This window comes from Danio aesculapii, chromosome 2, assembly GCF_903798145.1.
Source record: "Danio aesculapii chromosome 2, fDanAes4.1, whole genome shotgun sequence".
Taxonomy (NCBI): Eukaryota; Metazoa; Chordata; class Actinopteri; order Cypriniformes; family Danionidae; genus Danio; species Danio aesculapii.
This window is the reverse complement of record NC_079436.1, coordinates 16,704,084-16,728,327: the sequence shown is the minus strand read 5'-3', so window position 1 is coordinate 16,728,327 and position 24,244 is coordinate 16,704,084. Positions and strand designations below refer to the sequence as shown.

The 24,244-nt window shown below is 37.7% G+C and overlaps 1 protein-coding gene across 1 annotated transcript in view; it reads right to left on the bottom strand.

The window, feature by feature from the left end:
• The window catches only part of gpr158b (G protein-coupled receptor 158b), a 191,198-nt gene that overhangs the window by 18,265 nt on the left and 148,689 nt on the right, over positions 1 to 24,244 (bottom strand). The window contains exons 6-8 of the mRNA XM_056473748.1: positions 23,200 to 23,309; positions 21,765 to 22,003; positions 12,112 to 12,250 (exon numbers count right to left, since the gene is read on the bottom strand). Coding sequence (XP_056329723.1) covers positions 12,112 to 12,250; positions 21,765 to 22,003; positions 23,200 to 23,309 — 488 coding nt within the window. The remainder of the gene's footprint in view (positions 1 to 12,111; positions 12,251 to 21,764; positions 22,004 to 23,199; positions 23,310 to 24,244) is intronic.

Below are 24,244 nucleotides of genomic sequence, written 5' to 3'. Positions count from 1 at the left end.
GATGGCAAAATTCCATCCCAGAAAAAGATTAGATTGTTTTTGGGAATGGTGAACAATTACCAGCATTTTGTCCCAAATTATTCAGTCAAAGCAAAGCCACTCTTTGACCTTCTTCAAGGCCAGAAAAGTAGAGGACGAAAGAAAAAAGCTTTACATGTGTCTAGTCAGTACAGAATATTGAGACCTGAGGATTGGACTGAAGCACAGGATGATGCAGTTGAACAGCTAAAAGCATCACTAATTGGGAGTGATATCCTAGCGCACCCGGATTTTTCATGCCACTTTATACTGGCAACTGATGCTTCCTTAGAGGGCATTGGTGCAGTTTTGTCGCAGTTGCAAGACGGTGAGATGAGGGCAAGACCAGTGGCTTTTGCCAGTAAATCCCTGTCACGTTCACAGCGGAACTATCCTGCCCACCGGCTGGAATTTTTGGCCCTGAAGTGGTCAATTTGCGACAAGTTTAGCCACTGGCTAAAGGGACATAGTTTTACGGTTTTAACTGACAATAACCCTTTCCCCACATCCTCACGAAGCCTAAACTGGACTGTTGCGAACAGCGTTGGGTGGCCAAGTTGGCCAGCTACAATTTTGACATAAAGTATGTACCCGGTCCCCAGAATGTCATTGCTGATTCCATGAGTAGAGTGCCTTTTGTCAGGAGTGGAGTGACACAAAAACTACTTCAGGTGCCTTATGATACCATGATGACAGATATGAGGGGAATGTCATCTGCCTCTGTACATAATGCTTTCAGGTGGTCCAGTGACAAACATCAGGATGAAAGTGTGATTCAACAACGACAATTGTGCACCGCCTGTACTGGTGTTGATGTGGATCATTCTCCTATTGCAAGTTTAGATGTTTCGACTGTCTGCACATCACAGGTAGATTGGGCACTTGGTGCTGAGACACGAGCTATGGCACTTGCAGATCACTTACCTCAGTTAGTTTCTTCTGGGCAGGACACATTACCAGCTTATTCTGCAGAGAATCTCTGTGACATGCAGTCAGAAGACAGAGCGTTGTCTAGGGTCATATTATATGTGGAGAGCCGCCAAAGACCTACAAGACGGGATAGGACAGGAGAATCTGCTGCAGTCTTGCGCTACCTCAAACAGTGGGACAAGTTGACCATGAGGGATGGTATCCTTTATAGAGTGTCGTCTGATCAGTTGTCGAGAAGAAAGCGGTTTCAGTACATAGTCCCAACGTCATTGGTTGATTCTGTGCTGAGGGGTATTCATGATGACAGTGGCCATCAAGGTCAATTTAGAAGTGTTTGTTTAGCGAAGCAGCGTTTTTACTGGCTGAATATCGAGCACACAGTTCGTGATTATGTGTGACACTGTCAACGCTGTATTGTGAGTAAAAGTACTGACCCATCTGGGAGAGCTCCTCTCCAAAACATTTCATCCACTAGACCTCTAGAGCTAGTATGCATTGATTTTTGGTCAGCGGAGGATGCTAGTAACAAGTCAGTTGACGTCTTGGTTGTGACTGATCATTTCACAAGGCTAGCTCAGGCCTTTGTGTGTCGTGATCAATCACTAAGCAAGTTGCCAGAGTTTTGTGGGACAGATATTTTTGTATCTATGGCCTACCTGAATGTATCCACAGTGACCAAGGTGCGAGTTTTGAGAGTTGTCTAATTGCTGAACTTCTCAGAGTTTCAGGGGTTAGAAAATCTCATACCACCCCTTACCCCCCGATGGGAAATGGCACTGTGGAACGTTTCAACAGGACTCTGGGCAACATGATCCGTGCTTTTTCTCCAGATGTTAAAAGAGACTGGCCAAGACTTTGCAGACATTGACATTTCTGTACAATTGTACAACACATGAGTCGACAGGTTATGCACCTTTTTATTTGATGTTCGGGAGGTTGCCTAGACTTCCAGTCGATATTCTCTTCCGATCCGTCCTACAGGATCAGGATGTAGTCAGCTATGACAAGTTTGTTGACATGCTCACCAGAGATCTGAAGGAAGCCATGGCAATTGCACAGGAGCATGCTACCAAAGACCAGAAAAGGCATGTAGCCTTATACAACCGCAGAGTGAAAGGTCTCACTGTTGTTGTGGGTGACCATGTATTATTGGCAAATAAGACAGAAAGGGGAAAAAGAAAAATTGCAGACCGATGGGAGTCTACAGTCTACACTGTAGTGGACCACAAACCCCAAACGCACACTTACAGAATTCGAAACCCCAAAACTGGTCAAAAAAAGGTAGTCCATCGCAATCTCTTGTTGTTGGTTGATTTTCTGCCTATACCAGATGACATTTCAGGAGCTCTACATGATTCTGTCGTGGGTGAGTCTAGTAGTGTTGCACATGCTTCATCTGAGAAGAGAGACAGCTCAGTTTTGAGTAGAATTTTACCTACACAGATGGATGATGGGAATGCTTGCGTGAGTGGTCTTCCAACAAGTTGTGAAGATGGTGATACAGACAGGACACTTCACATTCAGAAATGACTCCTACTGCACAGGTTTCATTAGATGCTAGCTCTTCCCAATAGCTAGCTAGGTCACAATTTGGCCGTGCGATTAAGCCTGTTGACAGACTTATCCAAACAATATCAGGCCAAGCTGTGATTCAGAACACAAAACATACTGTTGAGTCGGTTTGCAAGTCAATGTTTCGTGTTTTCACTGATTAGAGATGCAAGAACTTTAAAGATTAAAAGTATTTCGTAAGAGAATATATATACATAGGGTATATTTAAATATTTTTTTTTTACATTTTTTTTTCTCTTATTTCTTCCTGAGATTTAGTTTAAATTAGTTCAATCTTAGAAATAGTTGTTAATCAGAAAAAAAACCTGAGAACAAAACAAAAGAAAGCAAACATGTAACAGTTTAAGGGTACTTTAGTTGACCATTTGGGGGAACCTACCAATTTGTTTAGATGTTTGTAATGGAAAAGTTTGTTTTGTTTTGTTTGTGTATTTGTAAACGATATTTTATTATTTTGTACTAAGATGTGAGGAATATTTTGGAATGTATGTGGACATTCTACCGTCAACTGTTGATGCAGGAGCTTAGCGTTACTCCTATGTCACAGTGTCCTAATGGGATAATTTTCATATTGACTTCTTTAATGAGAACATTCTTCTGGATGTACAGTGAGTTGTATTAACTTGTTGGTTGTTTGTTTGTTTTATCCAACAAATAGTTTAATGAGATCAGAAAAATTTATTTCATGTAATATAGAGGGGGTGAATGTAACAGTGGTAATAGAGATTCATTATGATGAATGACATGAAATTAAGGTAGTACACATGATTGATAATTTGGTGCCCCCTAGTGGTTAGGGAAATGTAGGCGTTTTTCTTTAAGATGCCCTTGCGCAGCTACCGTAGTTCAGCAGATGATGGCTGATGCTGCTACTGGTAAGCGTGCTCTGAACACAGGAGCGAAAATATAGTGATTAAAGTGTGTAACATGATTATTTTTGGATATATATATATGAGTGGATGAGCTGTCAACAAATGTATAATGCTTTTAATAGATTTTAACAGCGAATATGTATTAAAAAATGCAACATTATTGAGCTTTGTGTTTCTTATAGTAAAAACCGCATGTTGCTATCAAAGTATTATATTATGGAATGATGCAAGACCACACTTAAAGTGACAGTGTTGTTTATCTTACATCTTTTGTTTATTTCAGTTTTGTCTGCAGTATATTGCCCTGTTACATGTGATGTTATGTGATTGGGTTTGTTTTTCAGGTATGTGAAAATGTATTTTTTATAAGTTGATTTGTTTTGTTAAAATGTTAATAATAGCTCAGCAGATGATGGCTGATGCTGCTACTGTTTTGTCTGCAGTATATTGCCCTGTTACGTGTGATGTTATGTGATTGGGTTTGTTTCTCAGAATAAAAAGAGGGTTTTGAACAAAAAGGGTTTTGTTACTTTAAGTTGGTGACGACTGCAACACAACACAATGCAGAGGTTAACAATCGTCACACGAGCACGGGCTTGTGTTGTCTCTTTGTGTCAGGTGCTCTCCCGTCTATCGTCTAGTCCCACCTTCCTTGTTAACCCATTATTAGTTAATTATGTTCATCTGTTTGTGTGTTGATTTACTCCTGCTTATATTCTCCTCATGTCTTCTGTCCTGTGCCAGTTCGTCTTCTATACTCCCCTGTGTTCCTGCTCTAGCCTTGTCTCGCCAGCCCAACCAAGTTTGTGTCATAGTTATGTGTTTTTTTCCCCTCGGGGTGGTTTTTGTTGTTCTTTTGTTTTATTTTAATTAATAAAAACCATCTTGTGTTTGCACTTGAGTCCTCGCTTCTTCCCCCTTCCTGAACTGTGACATTTGTCATTTATATAAGCAGCTTCTGATACCAAATGATCAACTAGAACTCTTGTCAGCTAGTGTATATTATGAATAACAATTAATTGACTTTTCCAGAATTCCCTGCATGACTCTTCACTTTTTATGCTTTTTGATGACAATATTGTTTTTTTATTTTTTATTTTATTTTGCTCCATCAGCTATGTACATTAGAGATTTGTTACACTTATTGTTGCTAAATAATATTTATTTCATTACTTACAGTAAATTGTATGCCTGTTACCATTATGGTCTTTTGTAGTTGTGTGAATGACACTGTGTGCTGTCTATATTAGTATATTTCTCTGATTGTGGGAAAAGCTGTTTGTGATTCTGACTTTCTCATCACCACTTGCTTGTTGTTTTTGTCTATGTAACAAAGGACATGACGTGTAGATGTTTGTACTTCAAAACATTGGAGTTTTAACACTACAAATTTGTGAAATACAGTAATTTACCTTGAAAATGTACATTTGTTTTACAGTTATTATTTATGGTAAAATAATAATAACCACAGCTGCTGTTTCTTTACCATAAATTCTACAGACTTTTTTTTTATAGTGTTGATATATTGATGGCTCCTCTTTCTAGTTCACTACAGAAATAAATGGTAAGAATTCTGTGGTCAAAGAGAGTGAAATTAAGCAGCTACAGAGTGCTCTGAAAGATGGCAGGCTGTATGTGAGGCATGAACAGGGGGAATGGGTTTATTTTAAGCCTTAGTAGTTTTCTGCATGACCTGTCTGCAGCAGGCATATTTTATGAGCCTTCTCTCAAGTGGCTTATCAGTGGCATCTTCATGATGCTTGTCGTTTAGCTGAGGCCAGCTGTCTTCACCTTCTTCTTACAACTTCAGTGCAAAGTTCTGCTGATGACCTGAGTTTTACATTTTAATTGGGGCCCAGACAACTTGAAGTCATTTTTAGGAGGGTGTAATTTATGTAATTCAGGTTAAACTAACCCTGTCAAATTTTTAATTCGGTTTTAGAGACTGAAATGATGAAAGCAGACAACTTGCACAAAAATTCCAAAAAAAAGTTATATCCTTTGTGAAAGTACACTTAAAGGGCTCCTATGATGAAAATCAACTTTTGTAAGCTGTTTGAACAGAACTGTGTGAATGTGTCCACAGTCATATTGGAGTAATAGAAACATAACAGGTCTTTTTTTTTTTCCTGATGTTAAAATAGAATCCAAATGCCTTCCATTTTGAGGCCCATCGCAACATGACATAAGAGTAGGGTTTCCCCACCCACTGAATTGATTGACAGACGCTTATTAACATGTCTTCGTAGTAACATATATATAATCATATCCACAAAACAGGATATGCACGAAGCAAATGGGATTAAAGATATGTTCAGCTCTCTGTGATCAGCACAATAATGAGTTTTACAAGTTTAAAACATTTTTAAATGCATGTTTGTAATGAATACAGTAAAATTGCTACATAATTCATCACCACAGCCGCATAGTGTCAGTACAATTATAAAAGAAGGCACATTAATTCTGGTTTGTGGACTTAAATTAGGTTTATTTAATACAGTAACATACGAATGTCCATACAGCAGTGTATATTAATGTATACCCTGTCACATTTGCCATGCAAAGCTAAACTTTATAACGACATTGTGTGTGACTCATCGTTGCTGAAAGGCTTGAATTAACTCCACAACAATTATATCAAATAACAGTTGGGAAAATTCTTACTGTAGTAAGGGAGATATGCTTAATTTTTTCTGTCACTGTGATGTTTATCTATGTGAAGGCTACATCCATCAGATGTAGCTCTGTCAAACACGTGGGAATGGTGGACGGGGAGAACAAACAGCTAACAAAAACAGCTGCAATGTCCTATCAGCTCAAATTTTCCAGATTTAAAAAGGTATAATAAATTATCTGATGGGTATTTTGAACCAAAACTTTACAAACACATTCTAGAGACACAAAAGACTTATATTATCTTGAAAAAAAGCTAAATGTGTAAAATTGAAAAAACCATATTTCAGATGAACACATCTGATTGATGTTAATTTTAAAGGATTCCATTTTTTTTATAGCAGCTCAAACATTTTGATGATGAAGTCAGTACAACTGCTGAAATTATGTTAAATAAAGTCTTTTTATGCAAATTCAAATTTGTGTCCCATCGCATTGTGTGTGGTTTAAATATGGCCCCCTTGGCCTCTGAACTACACTGTGAAACCTTTACAGGGACATTTTATCGATGGATAAAGGATTGTCTTAATGTGGTTGTTCGTTCGGCACCACATAAATGCCACAAAAACTACTTAAACGCATGTGTGATCCATAATCAAATGTATTCGTCTTGCCTGCTTATGTATAAAAGGCTTTTCCAGAGTGGTCAGTTTGCTTGGTAGCTTACCTCATACAGTGTCGCACTTGATACTTATAAAAAACAGGTTAAAATAAATAAAAAAAACAGCAATGTGAAATTGTGGTAAAAGTATTCAGCCACAATGTTCTTTTCTCTTCTCATTCACATTTGAAAAACACAATTGGTTGGGTTTAGGGAAGGGGGTGTGTGGATCAGTCAATTGCAAGGTTATATATTATGCATGACAAGTTGGCCGGGTTCTTGCGGACATGCTCGAGAAGGACCTATGAATGGCATGTTTAAGAAAACATAGCTCATTCAAGTATTTTCAAAAAAATGTACACAGCAGCCTCTGTTGGATTTGGTGACACAAGCTGCAAGTAGACATTGCAGAAACAATGCAGTTCACAAAAACATAGCCCAGGGCATGTATTCCCAATGAGCCTGGGTTGGTTAATGGTATTGTGACAGTCCTTTTTGGAATAGCACAACCAGTTTTTGTCCACCTAGAAAAATATTTCCACCTCAAAAATGACAGACTTAAGTTCACAGTTCTAATACTGAACAGGTTTTTAACTGAATAATTAATGCAAGTGCTTTAACAAAAATGAAATCTCCACATTTCTGCTTTTAAAGCGTCTGGTTTGCCTGACTAATTTTATTCTAAAAATAAGAGAAAAAGTTTAAATGAAGAACTTCTAGTTTTATAGAAATCATTACATTATGTGATGAATGTTCTCAGTTTGTGGTCAGTGTTTTAAATTCGCAGAACATTCCTATAAGAACTTTCTTTAGACTGCTGTGGTAAATATAAGTGGATGTGGGTTGGAGTTTCATAAGATGTGGGTATTATACTGTCATTCAGCTAGTTTGTTTCTTGTGGGTGTAGGAACTGACATTTGGACACTCTTGAAGGAACGAGATGACATGCTGTATTGAATCACTTCAGCACCTTAACTGAAATAACAGAAGAAGAAAAGGACAAGGATCACCAGCATTTAAACAAAAGATAAAATTCCTGTTCAATTTAGCAACGCAAGCTTAGTTATTTTTTAACCTCATTATTGAAATACAATTGTTTAATCAATTACTAGGATGATTACTAGGCAATATTAGGCTGATTATATAGTTTGCTTCTGCTTGTAGATTTCTGAGTTGTGTAAGATCCAATACACTCGCAGAACCTTATCCCACTTTTCTTATTTGTCTGTTCATTTGTATGTTTGATTAAAGTTGTGTGGTACTCAATTTTTTGATCAAAGGCAACTCTATTATTTTGAAAAAGAGCTTTCCTATCCAGTTAGCAGTACGTTGCGGTAGCAGGCTGATGGATTTTTGCTTTGGTATTCAGTTTGGATGAGTCAGTGCTTGCTGCCTGAAATTCAGAGTCAGTTGTATATTTTCAGCAGTCAGATTAAAAGGATTATTAGGATTAGGAAAATCACATACACCCCTGGAAAAAATGAGACACCATTTCTAAGATATTATTGGTTTAGTAGTGATATTTGATTGTCTCACAAGTATCACCAAAACTGCAGTGATAATACTCAAGTCTCAAATAATTACATTAATATTAATGTTTTTGGCCCAGTCTCAATTAAGGGTAGTGTGAGATTCAAATGAATCCTACCTTCTTTTGAAACAAGTGACCACAGAATGTTGCTGTGATAACAAATAGCAATCAAAGATTGCTGAAATGAAAATTCCTTAAATTTACAGAGTTTATCATATGTCATAATAAGGTGAACCTTCATCTAAATTTACAAAAATAACATCTCTACAACCACAACTCTGAACAGCCAGCTGATTGCTTGGCTGTGGCTTGGTTCCTCCATGTGAAGCCACTTACTGTAAATGCCCTTATATGGAGGAGTGACTATTCGAATTCAGCTCACCAATTTTCATTGTCCTTTTTTATAAAAAAACATAAAATTACTGCCTTTTCTAAGCGGAATCCTGATTCATCGCATGACATAGCATCTTTGCTTTCTCCTTTAGGGAACAAGGGTTTACATTTGTAACTGAGATATTCTCTGGATTTGCCTTTGTGTTCAGAATGTCATAATCCCACTTGAGGCTTTTTCCACAGCTATGAAGAATAAACCTTTTCTATTTTATCGGACCTGGGATCCTTTCTTTGATTATCTAGGAACATCCAAATCCCCTTCATGTGAACTTTGACATGTGTCTTGTATGGGAGACATATGGAAGTTCGCCAGACGACCAATCACTCTGAAGAGTAAGAAAACGGGCCAATGAAATGCCAAATGACTTGACAGAGCTTAGCTCCACAGGTGTCAGCGATTAGTCATTAACAGAGTATATCAGCTGGCAGCTGAGAAGCAAGCATTTAGATTTTCGCCTCAGAGCCTCACACTAAAGACTGGCGGCAGAGAAGCAAGCATTTAGATTTTTGCCTCAGAGCCTCACACTAGAGACTGAAGACTATTTAGAGACTATTCCTGCGGTGGTCGACTATGCTCTCATGAAATTCAAGATGGCCGCCCTTGCCTTGGGGAGGACTATGGCCTCACAGTGGTCTGGAAATGCCACCCTTGGCTTACACTGGCATATATGCGCCGCGCCAACAAAGTACGCTTTTTGGCGTGCCCATATCCCAGGCAGGCCTACTCGACGGCACTGTTGGGGACTTTACCCAGGAGTCCTCGATGGTGAGAGATCAGCCGTGTGCGATGGAGCAGGTGATCTCTTGGTAGGCTTGGAAAAGTGTTCTCCCACCGGACATGTCCCTGCTGGCTGTTGCCGTGAGCGTTCTTCCCGTAGCTCCAACACGCTCTGCCGTCACAGCCTGTTCCACTGGTTAGTGAAAGCGCCAAGCCTGGAACCTTCATAGATGGTTTCTAAACAAAGTGCAGAGCTCTTAGGTGACCTACCAGTTTGGTGGTTAACACCATCACTAAGGTTAGGGCACCCTGAGTAGGCATGCCTACATCCTGATGTGGAGTCTATTCATTGTGCAGAGCTTCTCTCTGAGAAGAATCCATTAATGTCAGATTAATGTTGTGTTTTCTTCCTTCAGGGTAGCTGGAGTGCAGGCTGTCACCCTCCACACTGAAGGTTTGGCGTGCTGCCATCCCTGCTCTCTGTGGGGCGGCGGATGGAAGCGCACTGGGAAAACACAACCTCATCAACCAGTTCCTCAGAGGGGCATGGCACGAGATGATTAATTTCATCCCCGTCCCCCTCTCTTGCCCTCTTGGGATCTCCCTAGGCTCAGGGGTTATGGTAAATTCCGTTAAGCCACTCGATTTTGTATCTATAAATTTTCTGTCCATGAAGGCAGCTCTGCTGGTCATGTTGGTATCATCAGGAGGGTCAGGCTGCCTTTCGCAGGCATTTTTGGTCAGCGAATTGTGCCAGGAATTTGGACTGCCCTACTCTCACACTTACCTGAGACACCAGTTCAGTTATGGGCCAAGGCTCCTACTGCACATTTAATTAACAGTTAGTGAACCTGCCTGTGGAGTAGGCAGACCCAGCCTTTCATTGCTGTGTCCATGCACTGTGCTTAATGTGACCACATGCAGAGCATGTCTCTAAGCAGCTCTTTTCTGTTGTGATCAGCAGACGGGAAGTGCCGTATTAAAGTGGAAGATGGTCCTCTTAATAGTTTATGCCATCACCCTCACTTCACTGTGCCAAGGCGAGCCGTGTCCCCCGGGAGAGAGAGCACACTTAAAAGAGCGGTGCCTCCTTTTCGGCGTGAATACGCGTCGCCTCTTAACAGATTCTGTAGAGACTGGGCGACACCTAACACATTCGCGAAATTTTATAATCTTCGAGCTGAGCCGTTTCCTCCTGATTACTGGGTAATCAGGAGGTCAATCAGGAGGAACCTAAGCTTGGTGTGTCAAAAACGCTTGCTGCGCTATGCTCCCTAACCCAGAGATGCGTGTGCTTTTTCTGTTCTGCAAGTAAGCTCCAAGTTTTGGCGAAACCCTAGAGAACTCCTCCAAGGCCCCTAGCACACGACTCAGTGGAGGAGCTGGGTGTCTGGCCCTGTATGATGTCTGGTATGCCCACCTTGATCTAACCCCATACTGAGGTTCGGTGCCAGCAATGCACGGTCTCCATTGGCAATACCATATGCTTATTTCAGCCACGGAGAGTTACCCCTGTTCATACGGACCCACGTCTTCCCTACCCGCTAACCAACTTATCATATGAAGAACTCCCCCTTCATAGGGCTAGGTCATATGTTCTTACTGCCATCAAGTCTCCAGCTGAGTCTCCAGCTGTTAGCTAAGTGATCGGCTCTTCAGCAGGCAAAAATCTAAATGATCGCTTCTCAGCCACCAGCTGATATACTCTGTTAATGAATAATCGCTGACATCTGTGGAGTTGAGCTCTGCCTATTCATTTGGCATTTTATTGGCAAGTTTACTTGTCTGACAAACTCCCATTTGTCTTTACAAGACACACGTGTCCGCATTTCCTATTTGGGGAACGTGGGTCACGGACGTAACAAAGGACAGTCTTTAAGACTAAAAGCTTGTCTGTTAGAGTCAGCCTGGACAAAAGAAATGTAATCTGCCATTTTGTAAAATAATTTTGTATTTTATGTCCTTATTTTTATTTTATTTATTTTTTTGCTTGTTTATTTGTTTATTTAATTACAATTTATTGTATTTATTATTATTATTTTTAATATAATTTTCCATGTGGGGGTCAGGATTCAAATGACATGAATGATGGATATTATCTTATTACTCGTATTTCTGACATGTTTTTGCGCTAAATGATGCAGACCTGTAATTCCAGAGAGCTCAGAGTTACAGTCAACATTCTCTCAGGCATTCATTGACCAGCCCACAGCTGTTAATTAGGCATCTATGTATATATCTATATGCTAGATATTTCTGATTTTGTAATCCATATTCTTTTCATTGGTATCTCCAAGCAACATGATATTTTTCTTCTTTCTTTTTTTAAATGAGCTTACTATTTTCATGGGAGCTGTAAATTCACAATTCTGAAAAGAAACATTTGACTTTTTTACCTTTTTTTACTTTTTTAATCTACTGACAAGATATTACCTTTCAATTGGGACAACAAAGAGCAACAAAGAACAACAAAAAAACTTTTAACCCAGGGTGGGAAAACAGAATTAATAGAAACTAAAGTCAGTATTGCGAGATGTAAACTTAAAACTATGGATACAGGTAGTGTAGTTTTCTCCAGGTATAACATACCTTCTTGCACAAGTCTAAACTAAAAAAAAGTATATATTTTATATATGTTTGTATTACATTTGTATTTCAATTCTCATGTTATTCCCCAAGTATGGTATTGCACTCCACTCAAAAAGCAGCCTTCTCATGAATAAACATATAAAACACATATATAAATCATCTTAATCATGTTCCTGCTGTTGCTTCTCATAACCAATGCATAGCTAATGCTCACCTAATGATGTGAAATATCGCAGAGATGAGGAGTTCATTATAAATGGCCACTGCCAAGTAGCGAGGCTCGTGGAAAGCAGAGGGCACAGTCCTTACAGCGTAGCACAAATAGACACCCCACAGCAGGAACAGGAACTCCGCTAAAGCAGGAACACAAGGAGACACAGAACAGTGCCGTCACTAATTATTTAGTGTGTCAAGTCTAGGAATGCCAGCTGAAAAGATGTGATTTCACATGGCCTGAAAGGCTGTTTTCCCTCCCTCTCTTCTTTGCTGCATCACTCAAAGTAACACAGAGTCGACGGTGCATGAACATCTCCAAAGCAATGTTTGAGGTAGCAATAACATTACATTTCCAACCGCAATGTCCCCACCCAGCAAGCATTTTTTGTGTGTGTTTAAAAGAAGTCTGTTACACTTTAAGATGATGCAGTTACTGTGTAACTATAGTTTTTGTTTAGTTAGTTTAGTTTAAAGCTTTATTAATCCCCTTGGTGCAATTCATTCTGACATGGTGGTGCTTCACGTATAAGAAGAATGACACAACACAATAAACACTTAACATCAAGTACACAAATTGTTAGTGTTTATTGTGTTGAATGTGTCATTCTTGTTATGCAGTGCATCCGGAAAGTATTCCGAGTGCTTCACTTTTTTCACATTTTTTCATGTTACAGCCTTGTTCCAAAATGGATTAAATTCATTTATTTCCCTTAAAATTCTACACACAATACCCCCTAATGACAACGTGAAAACAGATTTTTTTTTAAATTGTTGCAAATTTACTAAAAATAAAAAAACCTGAAAAATGACATGTACATAAGTATTTACAGCCTTTGCTCAATACTTTGTTGATGCACCTTTGGCAGCACTTACAGCCTTAAGTCTTTTTGAATATGATGCCACAAGCTTGGCACACTTGTCTTTGTTAATTGTTCCCCATTCCTCTTTGCAGTACCTCTCAAGCTTTATCAGGTTGGACGGGAAGCGACGGTGTACAGCCATTTTCAGATCTCTCCAGAGATGTTCGATAGGATTTAGCTATGGGCTCTGGCTGGGCCACTCAGGGACATTCACCTAGTTGTTGTGAAGCCACTCCATTGATATTTTGGCGGTGTGCTTTGGGTCATTGTCCTGCTGGAAGTTGAACCGTCTGGCCACTCTACCATATAGGCTTGATTGGTGGATTGCTGCACAGATAGTTGTCCTTCTGCAAGTTTCTCCTCTCTCCACAGAAGAACGCTGAAGCTCAGTAAGAGTGACCATCGGGTTATTGATCACCTTCCTGACTAAGGCCCTTCTCCTCCAATCACTCACTTAGATGGCCGGCCAGCTCTAGGAAGAGTCCTGGTGGTTCTAAACATCTTCCACTTATGGATGATGGAGGTCTCTGTGCTCAATGGAACTTTCAGAGCAACAGAAATTTTATTGAAACCTTCCCCAGCCTTATGCCTCAAGACAAGACTGTCTCGGAGGTTAACAGACAATTCCTTTGTCTTCATGCTTGGTTGTCTTCATGCATGCTTGGACATGCACTGTCAACCCTGGGACCTTATATAGAGAGGTGTATGCCTTTTCAGTTCATGTCCAATCAACTGAATTTACCACAGGTGAACTCCAATTACGCTGCTGAAACATCTCAGGAATGATCAGGTAAAACAGAATATACCTGAGCTCAATTTAGAGCTTCACATCAAAGGCTGTGAATACTCATGTACATATGATTTTTTATGTTTTTTTTTTTTTTTTAATAAGTTTGCAACAATTAAAAAAAATCTGTTCCACATTGTCATTATGGGTCATTGTGTGTAGAATTTTGAGGAAATAAATTAATTAAATCCATGTTGGAAAAAGGCTGTAACATAAAAAATGTGGAGCTAAATTAAGCGCTATGAAAACTTTTCAGATGCACTGTATGTTATATATTACCATTCACTAAGTAATATTAAATCATTAAACTATATTGCTTACTATATGGTTGGGGTTCAAATGTGGGTTAGGTTTAGGGACAGTTACTTAGTACAATTACAATAGAAACTGCATGGAACATGTGCAATTACTTCACCCTAAATTAAAGTATTAAGTAAATCTAATAGACATGTAATAGACATGGATTTTTTTACGTTGGCTGAGAGAGCTTAACATGCTAAACACATGCAAATAGAAAAAAAATCAGCAAATTAATAATAATAATTATAAATAATATTAATAATCCCTTGCATTAATATAGCACTTTTCTAGACATTTAAAGCGCTTTACACATTTTGGGGGGAATCTCCTCATCCACCACCAGTGTGCAGCATCCACCTGGATGACACGACGGCAGCCATATTGTGCCAAATCGCACACCACACACCAGCTGATTGGTGGAGAGGAGACAGAGGCTCAATCCCAATTCTATTTTTGTACCTCTACCCTTTCCCCTTGGCCCTTGAAACAGAGTGTGAAGGAAAAGGGCTTCAAAATTTACCCCTAACAAATGGGACACCACAACCTGCACACATCATCATATGTCATCACGATCTCTTGCTTCAAATGAGATCGATGGCGGCAACTGCTGTAGTCATTCCAATTTTCCAAGTCACTGAAGGCATATATTATGTTATGATAATGATATAGTGTGGCAAAAAGATCGTAACTGTACTGTGCATTTACACCGTCGCCGCATTCATCTATGTAAACACACAAAAACAAAAAAGCGTTTTTTATTTTAGCATTTTTTTAAAGCATTACGGTAAAAAATGAAAGAGGTAATGAATGTATTAAAACATATGCTTGTTTGTCGTTAAAATTCATAATAATGATAAAAAAACTGTAATTTGTGCATCTCCTGACTTCCGTGTGCAGCCATGCTACCTTTGTAGATGATGTATTCTGGGACAGTTTCTTACCCCTCGCTTTCGAATGTGGTTTCAAGGGCTATCTAGCCCTTCCCCTTAGCCCTATGGCTTTAAGCTAAAGAGAATTAGGACACCCCTAAGGGGAAGGGCTATGGGGTAGAATTGGGATTGGTCAAGAGTGATGAAGCAAATTATGATATGGGGATGGTTAGGAGGTCAGTGGGCAAATTTGGCCAGGATGCCTGGGGTTAAAGCCTACTGGATTTTTTAATGACCACTTATTCGAAAGATGGCGCTCACTGAGCAGTATAGAGTCCCCATCAATATACTGGGGCGTTAAGACCCACACGCCCCCTGCTGGTCTAACTAACACCACTCAAATTAAGAAAACATGTTCATTGGTTTGACAGCAAATGTGTTGCAAATCCACACAATGCAAAACAAAATTCAAAAGAAATGAGGGTGAATGAATTATATTTTTTTCCCTCAAATTTTTAACGAGAGTATCTCTTAACTATCTTAGTTGTTTGCTGAAGGAACAAATTAGCCAAAAATTTTTACATGTCTATTTCGCCAAAATATCCTGTCTCTTTGTCACCTTCTACTCAAATTTACCACACTGATGACGATATAAGAGAGAATGTCTTTGTGTGTGAGAGTTTTAATGGCCTTCTCTGGTTCCCCCTCCACTTCTTGCTGTAAGCAGAAGGTAGTGGAGCTGTCAGAGAGAACTGTCTCTGCATCACTGGCCACATCTCACACCTTCATGCCTTAAATGCTGTCTGGACACACTCAGATGATCAGATTATATTTCCCACATCTCTTCTGTCAAAGTCATCCACATAAGCCTGAGAGTCCTACATTCTTGCCTCATTTTCCCTTTTGTTTCAGGCTGCTGGAAAGCATGTCTTTGAAGATAAAGGCCAAGCATGCTTTGTGAAAAAAATATCATGTGATCATCTTCTTTTAGTTATTTATGTGTTATTCATGTGTTTTAGCAGTTAAATGCATATTTTCTGTACACTGAGATTACATTTATATCATTTTATCAAAATTTCAGAAAAAACAGTAATATTCTGAAAGATGCAGATTGCAGTTTAAAGAAACACTTCAGTGTTTTTGAACACAGACTCATTTTACAACTCCCCTAGAGTTAAATATTGAGTTTTACCATTGTTGGATCCATTCAGCCAATCTCTAGATCTGGCAGGAGCACTTTTAGCTTAGCCAGGGGCGGACTTAAGCCACCTTTTCACTGCACATGACATTTGGACACGAATGTTGGAATACGCCCCTCTTGTGGCAGTTGCAAAGAATTTTCAGTTTTGTCATGCACCATGGGAAAGAAGCTGATTCTCGCGGTGTCTAAAATAAAGGAGTGCACAAGCAAGAGCCTTTATTCTCTGGCACGCATCAGCGCTACCAAGCCGACCAGTCACAGAGCTTGCGCCACACGTCGTTGCGACATGTAGTTCCTTTTTTGAGAGGTGCGCATCAGTGTCGCTGAAGTATAAATCAGTCTTAATAGTATGACATTTTCTCTTTTTGAAGAAGCTTTCTCTGATCTTTGATCTATATCTTAAATATTAATAATTAAAAATGCATAATTTTACAGTTTTTCTCAGCCGCTTTGGTGCATTTCTTACAACACTATTTATATTCTCCCAATTCAAAACTAGATTAAAGACCTATCTGTTTAGTAAAGCATACACTCAGTGCACCACTTAGTGGGCTTCCACACAGGTTCTGCATCTTGTTTATATACACTATGAACAGCAGCTACGCTAATTATTTTCTTTATTCTCCATTTCCACCTGGGGATACTCTTCCCGAGGCCCTCAGACTATGCAGAGTCACTCATTCGATCCAAGACCAATGACGAGATGATCTCAAGGTTTCCATATCCTGGACCAGGCCGTATCCTGAGCAGCTACTGTGGTGGTCATAGAGGAGTGGAGAACATGAGACTGATTCCTGTGACGCTCCAGAGACAGACGAGTCTTCGCTGAGGCCAGCTTCCAGCCTCCGCCACTGAGACTGCAGCTCTGCACAAGACGTTTGGCGAGCGGAGAAATTAAAATGATCGTGCCAAACTGAGCCTGGTTTCTCTCAAGGTTTTTTTTTTCTTCACTTTTGCCATTTAGTGAAGTTTTTTTTTCCCTCTCCGCTGTCGCCACTAGCTTGCATGGTTCGGGATCTATAGAGCTGCGCATCGTTGGATTTGCTCCTCAGTATTTGGACTCTCAGTAGTGATTATTAAACCACACTGAACTGAGCTAAACTGAACTGAACTTAAACACTACAAACTGAACTACACTGTTCCTATTTACTATGACCTTTTATGTGAAGCTGCTTTGACACAATCTACATTGTATAAGTGCTATACAAATAAAGGTGAATTGAATTGAATTGAATATTTGCACAACAGTTAATGCATTTCTCGAAACAATTAGTCATTTGTGCACATCATAGTAGCTGTTTCTCATTCCTTCCAACAAATTGCAAATGCTTTTGGACATGCATCAATTGCTTTACAAGTTGTATGCTTTGCATACAACTCTCTGCTGTTTTATAACATTATCATTTGCTTATGTCATGTCAAAATTAACTAAACTTGTGAATGCTGAATAGTCATTCCATATAAAACTAATAATGCTCAATTCATTACTTGAGTCATTACATACAAAAATGTTGAACTAGTTGTCAAAAATTTGTCAAGCATATTTTCTAAAACATTTTTTTTTAAAAATCCTGAAAATGTCTTCTAAATTGAACAATTTCATGAATGATTTACACACCTATGTATGTTGTAGGTTCAGTTCCAATACATACTGCAGTATTGTTTACAGTTGTGCATAGCTCTACCCAAAGGAAGTTTATGTTTGTTGTAAATGAGGGTGTATTTATTCTTTTGCACAATGCTGTGAATAAATTAGGATTGCAAAAAGCATATGCAGTAAAAAAGTGAAACATACAAATTCAATGTCTTGTACTCAGATACCTCACTAAATGCAGTGATGTCTAACTTTACTGTAGTTTTCAAATGGCTGTGCAAACAGTTTATAGTGCTTTATCAGGAAGTGTCACCAAAATGTGACTTTTTTGCACTGGAAACTGAACTTTTTCATAAACAATGGTGTCAGGACTTTTCATCTTGATGACGCTGACACTTTCATTGAAACAGATACTTGCTTTTGAGGATTGAGCTATCCATTTTGAGAAAGTGAAGCGCTTTGCAGGTTATCAAGGTTTTGCAGTTGTACTAATTGTTTTGAGAAATGCATTAACTGTTGTGCAAATGTAAATAGTGTTTTGAGAAATGCACCAAAGCGACTGAGAAAAACTGTAATATACATTTGATCCCCCCCTATAATGGTTTATACCATTGTAAATGTATAACGCGCCACTCAATGCCTGGGAAAATATCATTCACCAGTGTAAAACTGGCAGTTCTAGAGCACCGATAGACATTAAGTATTCACAAAACATATTTCTTGTAATATATTTGTTTATATCTGCATGTAGCCTAAAAAAGACACAACTTGTATAGTTTGACCTACAGTAACCTCTAAAATAGTCACTAAATATTCCTCAAAACAATGAAAACGTATACACTTTATTAATAAATTAGATGTAATTTAAATACATTCATCATTTTCAATTCACTGAAGCATATATTACCAAACTACTACTGAAAAAAGTAGATCGTCAATGTATAATTCGCACACTGGACAGATTATTGGTTAAATCCACCCCTGAGCTTAGTTTAGCATAGATCATTGAATCAGATTATGCCATCAGCATCTTAAAGTTTACATAACTGTCCTATTTAAAGCTTGTCTCAACTATAGTTAAATTGAGTATTATGACATTATACTACAGGAAGTGAACAGTTGCTATTATAGGCCAATATGGCTAGAAATTACACTCTCATTCTAGAGTAATAAGATAACAGAGCACAATAAATGTTGCTAAAATTAGTCCCCCATCACCAAGTCCTACACTTACACCACTATTTAGAATCTGTTTTATTAAATTGCACCTTTAATAAAACAATTTTGTCTTCATACATTTTAAAATATAATTCATTATGTGACATAAAGCAAACATTTTATTATTATTAGCCCTGTCCACAGAAACAAGCAAATACTGTTAATTTTCTGATCAAGAAACAAAAAACAGTTCTTAAAACTTGTGTCCTGCTTAATATTTCAGTGAAAAAAATAAATAGAAGAAATTGTTTTCATCATTGAATATAGAAAGAACAATTATTAATAACTAATTGCCAATTATGACTCATTAGCAGGGCCAGACAGAATCTGCAGACAGTATTTGCTATTTGTGCATAATTTTGTACAAAATCTGAGGATTTTTTTGTGGAATGATTTTGAGAGTATAGTAAATAAAAACTTAACAAAAAAAGAAAATATTAATCTTTAATAACTTAACCCATTTAAACCCATTTAAAGTAATTTCCTACATGTTAAACATGTTTAATTTCTCAATGCCATGCAAGCAAAAAACCATATAAAAGATTTCAAGGAAGAAAAAGGAAATGATTGAATTCCTGTCAAGTGACATTTTCAACTTCCTCCCACTAATTCCAGGATTCAAAATGGAGTCAAGCCTTCCCAAATAAAGGCAATTTCATATTACTAAAAAAAAATTTTGTTTACAACTATAAATCAACATAATAATGAAGGTCTCTAGATTCATCCAAACAAAACAAATCTTTTAATAAATCTATAGTTTTTTCTATGCTTTGTCAAAAGTTCATGTGGCAACTATAGTTGCCGGTGGGCATATCCTTTGCAAGTACATAAATCATGGGAAATTAGGGAATAATATGTTAATAAGTTTATCAATAAAGGTTATTGGTTTAATGTGTTTTGCTTTCTTAATACCCCTTCTAAAACAACATTAACTCATATCTTCACTTTAAAGTAGACTTTTTTTAATACATAATTTGATACACAGCAAATCCTCAAAGTAAAATTAACTTCTTCCAATGGTCTCACTCCCACAAAGAGAGTTAAAGTAACACTGGAGCAGAGTTAAAGTGCTGATTGAACAGATAATAATGAACTCCTATTGTTGAAAAGCAGAATCACTGAAGAAAACACAAAACTAAAACTGAATTCAGTGACAACCTTAGGCCCTGCTGTACACACAAAAATGGATATTGTCTAAATCGCAGCTTTTTCTGCATAGTTTGACTGTTCGTTCACAAAAAAACACAAACACTGTAACCCAAATTTTTGAATCTCATGTTAGTGTGAAGATTTCAAAAGCGCCAGGGTCTGTGTTTTTTAAAAAATGGAGAATTTCTCTTTTTGTTTACAAAAATAACATGTGGACAAGGCCTTAGAGAAACTCAACTGAAAACTCAATATCTCAAAAACTCAAAATCTCAGCTCATTATGATCATTAAACAAATCTACAAACAGCATCAGCAGCTTCACTTATTTCTAACTTGTTTGACTATTTCTGTCATACAGAGATTTACTGAAAATACTCGTTTTGTTAGACATCAACATTGTAGAGAGCAGTATTTATCTTACTTGGGCTCTTTGAGTCATGTTTTTTTATTATTATTTTATAATTACATGTTATTTTTTTCTTTGTCTGCTGTAATTATGTAGTGGAAGTTCATATTGAATGTTTTTTTAGTTTTAAACATAATAAATGTGTTATGTGTTATGGAATATGAATTAATCTGTTGAAAGTAGTTGTTTTGAGTTAGAATGCCAAATGTTCTCTTCCTATACAAACTTTACATTGAAAAATTTTACATTGAAAAGTTCTTACATCTATAGTTGCTGCATATTTAAATACAATTTTGTAGAAAAATAAAAAATAAAAAAACCTGGAGAAAATAAATGCAAAACAAGTTAATATAGGGCACTATTGACAAGACTACATGCATGACACTATTTAGCAAAATTTGGGCACAAATGGGTTAACCTTTAACATTTGTTTAAGGCTTTCAATGCAAGTGTAATTATATCTATTGAGTCTGGTTTCTCTCGAGATTTTTATTCCTTTATGTGAAGTTTGTTCCTTGCCATTGTCACCACTGGCATGCTTGGATTGGGACATCGATGGATTTGCTCTTCAGTGTTTGTACTTCCAGCAAGTAAAATTAAAACCACACTGAACTGAACTAAACTGAAAACTGGACTGACACAGTTTAAATTTACTTGAACTTCTTTGTTAAGCTGCTTTGACACAATCTACATTGTAAAAGCGCTATAGAAATAAATATGAATTAAAGTTAAGTATACAAAAAAAAGCTTCATATAACATGTCTGCTAAAAGACAGAAAATAATACTTCACAAACTGTATTGTATGTGAATCATAAACTTTTGCATATTAATCAATCATTTTAATCAAATGAATATAAAAATGAATAAATATCTGCATACACAGATTCCGTCTGGACCTATTAATTAGAAAATCAGCATTTTAGAACGATTTCTTAAGAAATATTCTGGTTGAAATTAGGCTACAAATTCAGATTACATTTTAAAATGCACACATAAACACATTGAGTTTAATTAATGATTATATTTTACAATATTTCGGTTTTCACTACACTTTAATCATCCTCAGTGAGTAAAAAAAGACTATTTCAAAACAATTGAAGTAGCTGACTACAAAGGTAATTACTGTAAAACGGTAGTTGGACTGTTTGTACAACACATTAGACTACTCATGTAGTGACACTGATCCATTTATACTTTTTGAGCTTCTGGATGTATTTTGCTCTCTGATGCTGGTTCAGGCAGAATAAAACTAAGAATAACAACTGACCCGCAGCCATCATGTAGTCCCAGCTGTCCAGTAGGCACATGCTGAACTGCAGGCCCTCTGGAGTGACACCAATGTCAATGAGGGCATGACGTGTGTTGTGGTTCTGGCATACGGCAGAGGTCCACGCGGCCAGGAACCATATGACCACCAGCAAAATCACAGCAAGCAGACGCAGAACCCTCCAGCTGGTCATGTAAGGGATCCGCTGGGCCGTTCGTGACAGAAACACCTTTAAAACCCTTTGGTGTGTGAAAGACAAAACACAAATATAGAAGTCAGGTATATGACCATATACAGAGAAATTGCTTTGTAAATGTATTGAAAGAAATCTATTGCTAATGTATTTTTCATCCAAAATAACAGTAATATTGTCATCACAATCATTTTTCAGCCACAGTTTATATTAGGTGTCCATACTCTAACTAGTTTACTGCCAAGGACTACTGAACAATTCTGGAGGATCATGTGCACCCAATGGTTCAAATGTTGTATTCTGAAAGTGATGCTGTGTATTAGGATGATAATGAAGCAATACACAAAGCAAGACTGCTGACAGAGTGATTTGAGAAACGAGAAAATGAAGTTGAACATCTCCCATGGCCTGCACAGTCACCAGAACCAAATATTATTGAGCCACTTTGAGTGTTTTTGGTGTTTCTTTCCAAAACAAATCGATGCTGTATTGGCCACAAAATGAGGCCCTACACTATCCTAATGATTTACTGTGGTCTAAAACCAGGTATTTCAGTTTCAGTTCAGTTCACTGTTCAACCTATTAAGGTGCTATCCCAGCAGGCACACTACATCATAAGATGTTAATATTAGGTTAGATATAGGTCATGACGTCAGGTGACCAAAATTCAATGTCTAGCCAGCGTCTAAGGACAACATTATTTTGACGTCCAATAACGACATCAAATTACGTTGATATTTGGTTGATTTTAGGTTGTGTTGGAGAGTGACCAATATCCAGCATCTGACAGATGTCATAGTGGTAACGTCCACACAACGTCAAGTTGTAACATGATTAGATGTTGATATTTGGTAGATTTAAGGCTTGGACGTTGGACATTGACTTTCATTTGAACCCGATTTTTGTTTCCAAACAAAATCCAATGTCCCCACGACGTTGAGGTACATTGGAGTACAACGTCATTATGACATCATGTTAACGTCCTGTGCTTGCATGGATGTAGCACTAAAAATGGTTCTCCTATGATTTTCATCTATTGAACCAATTTTGGTGCTATTTAGAGCCACATTCACTGACATTAAAATACTTTTTCTTAAAAGTCACATGCAGTTGTTAGCTTATATTTAATCTAAATACTTATTTAGTCAGTGTAATCTGACTTTTAATTGTTATATAAAACAGTTCTAACCATTATCTGTGATCTTTTTTTTTTTTTTACAGTGAAAGCAGCAATATTCCTACCTGTACAGTTTGAGAATCACTGTTCCATAGACGATGGCAAATCCAAGCAAACGGACCCATCTCAGGAGAATACACCGGAATACACTTGGATTCAAATACTGTATCATTACCTGATAAGACAATATAAACAAAATTGAAGAGTTACAAATTCTTCTTTATATGTTATTAAGGCAACAGAAACACATCAAAATATCACTGATGCTTTTAATAAAATATAAGGTTGAGGGCTCATTAGTAACAGAAATCTGTCAAAATGAATCGGGTGTGTACAAAATGTATTATATCAATTCATAAATTTAGACACACTGCCTTTATAACGAAAATACATAAAGAATACTGAGGTCTTGAGAGACAAAATGTGTGGTCTTAAACATAATACCATTTAACGCATAACAATTTCTTCTAGATGCTTAATGACCTGGATATGTTATCAGGAGTTTACAAGGATCCAGTTTTAAAATACGTGAAACAAGTAAAATACGTTTTTTGAGTTCTTCTCAAAAAAATAAGAGCTCAGTTTTGTTTGAATTACACAGACTATTATTAAGAAAACAACAACACATCAGAATACCGTTGATGTTTTCATAAAACAGACAGAAGCTTGTCTCATGAAACCTTTCAAAACCCTGTGTGTCACATTTCACAGGCAAAATTCTGAAATAGAACACTACATTTTTACTAAAAGGGGCAGGAAGGGGCTCAGTGGTTAGCAATGTCACATACAGCAAGAAGGACGTTGGTTCAAGTCCTGGCTGGGCCAGTTGGCATTTCTGTGTAAAGTTTGCATGTTGTCCCCGTGTTGATGTAGGTTTCCTCCGGGTGCTCCGGTTTCCGCTACAGTCCAAGACATGCTCTAGGTGAATTGAATAAACTAAATTGGCCGTAGTGTATGAATGTGAAAGTGTATGGGTACTTGGCGATTCATTCTGCTGTGGCGACCTCTGAAATAAAGACTAAGCTGAAGGAAAATGAATGAGTGACTTTTTACTGTGAGAAAATGAAACATTTTAGAAATATTAAGTGCAGCTGGAAGGGCGTTTGCTGC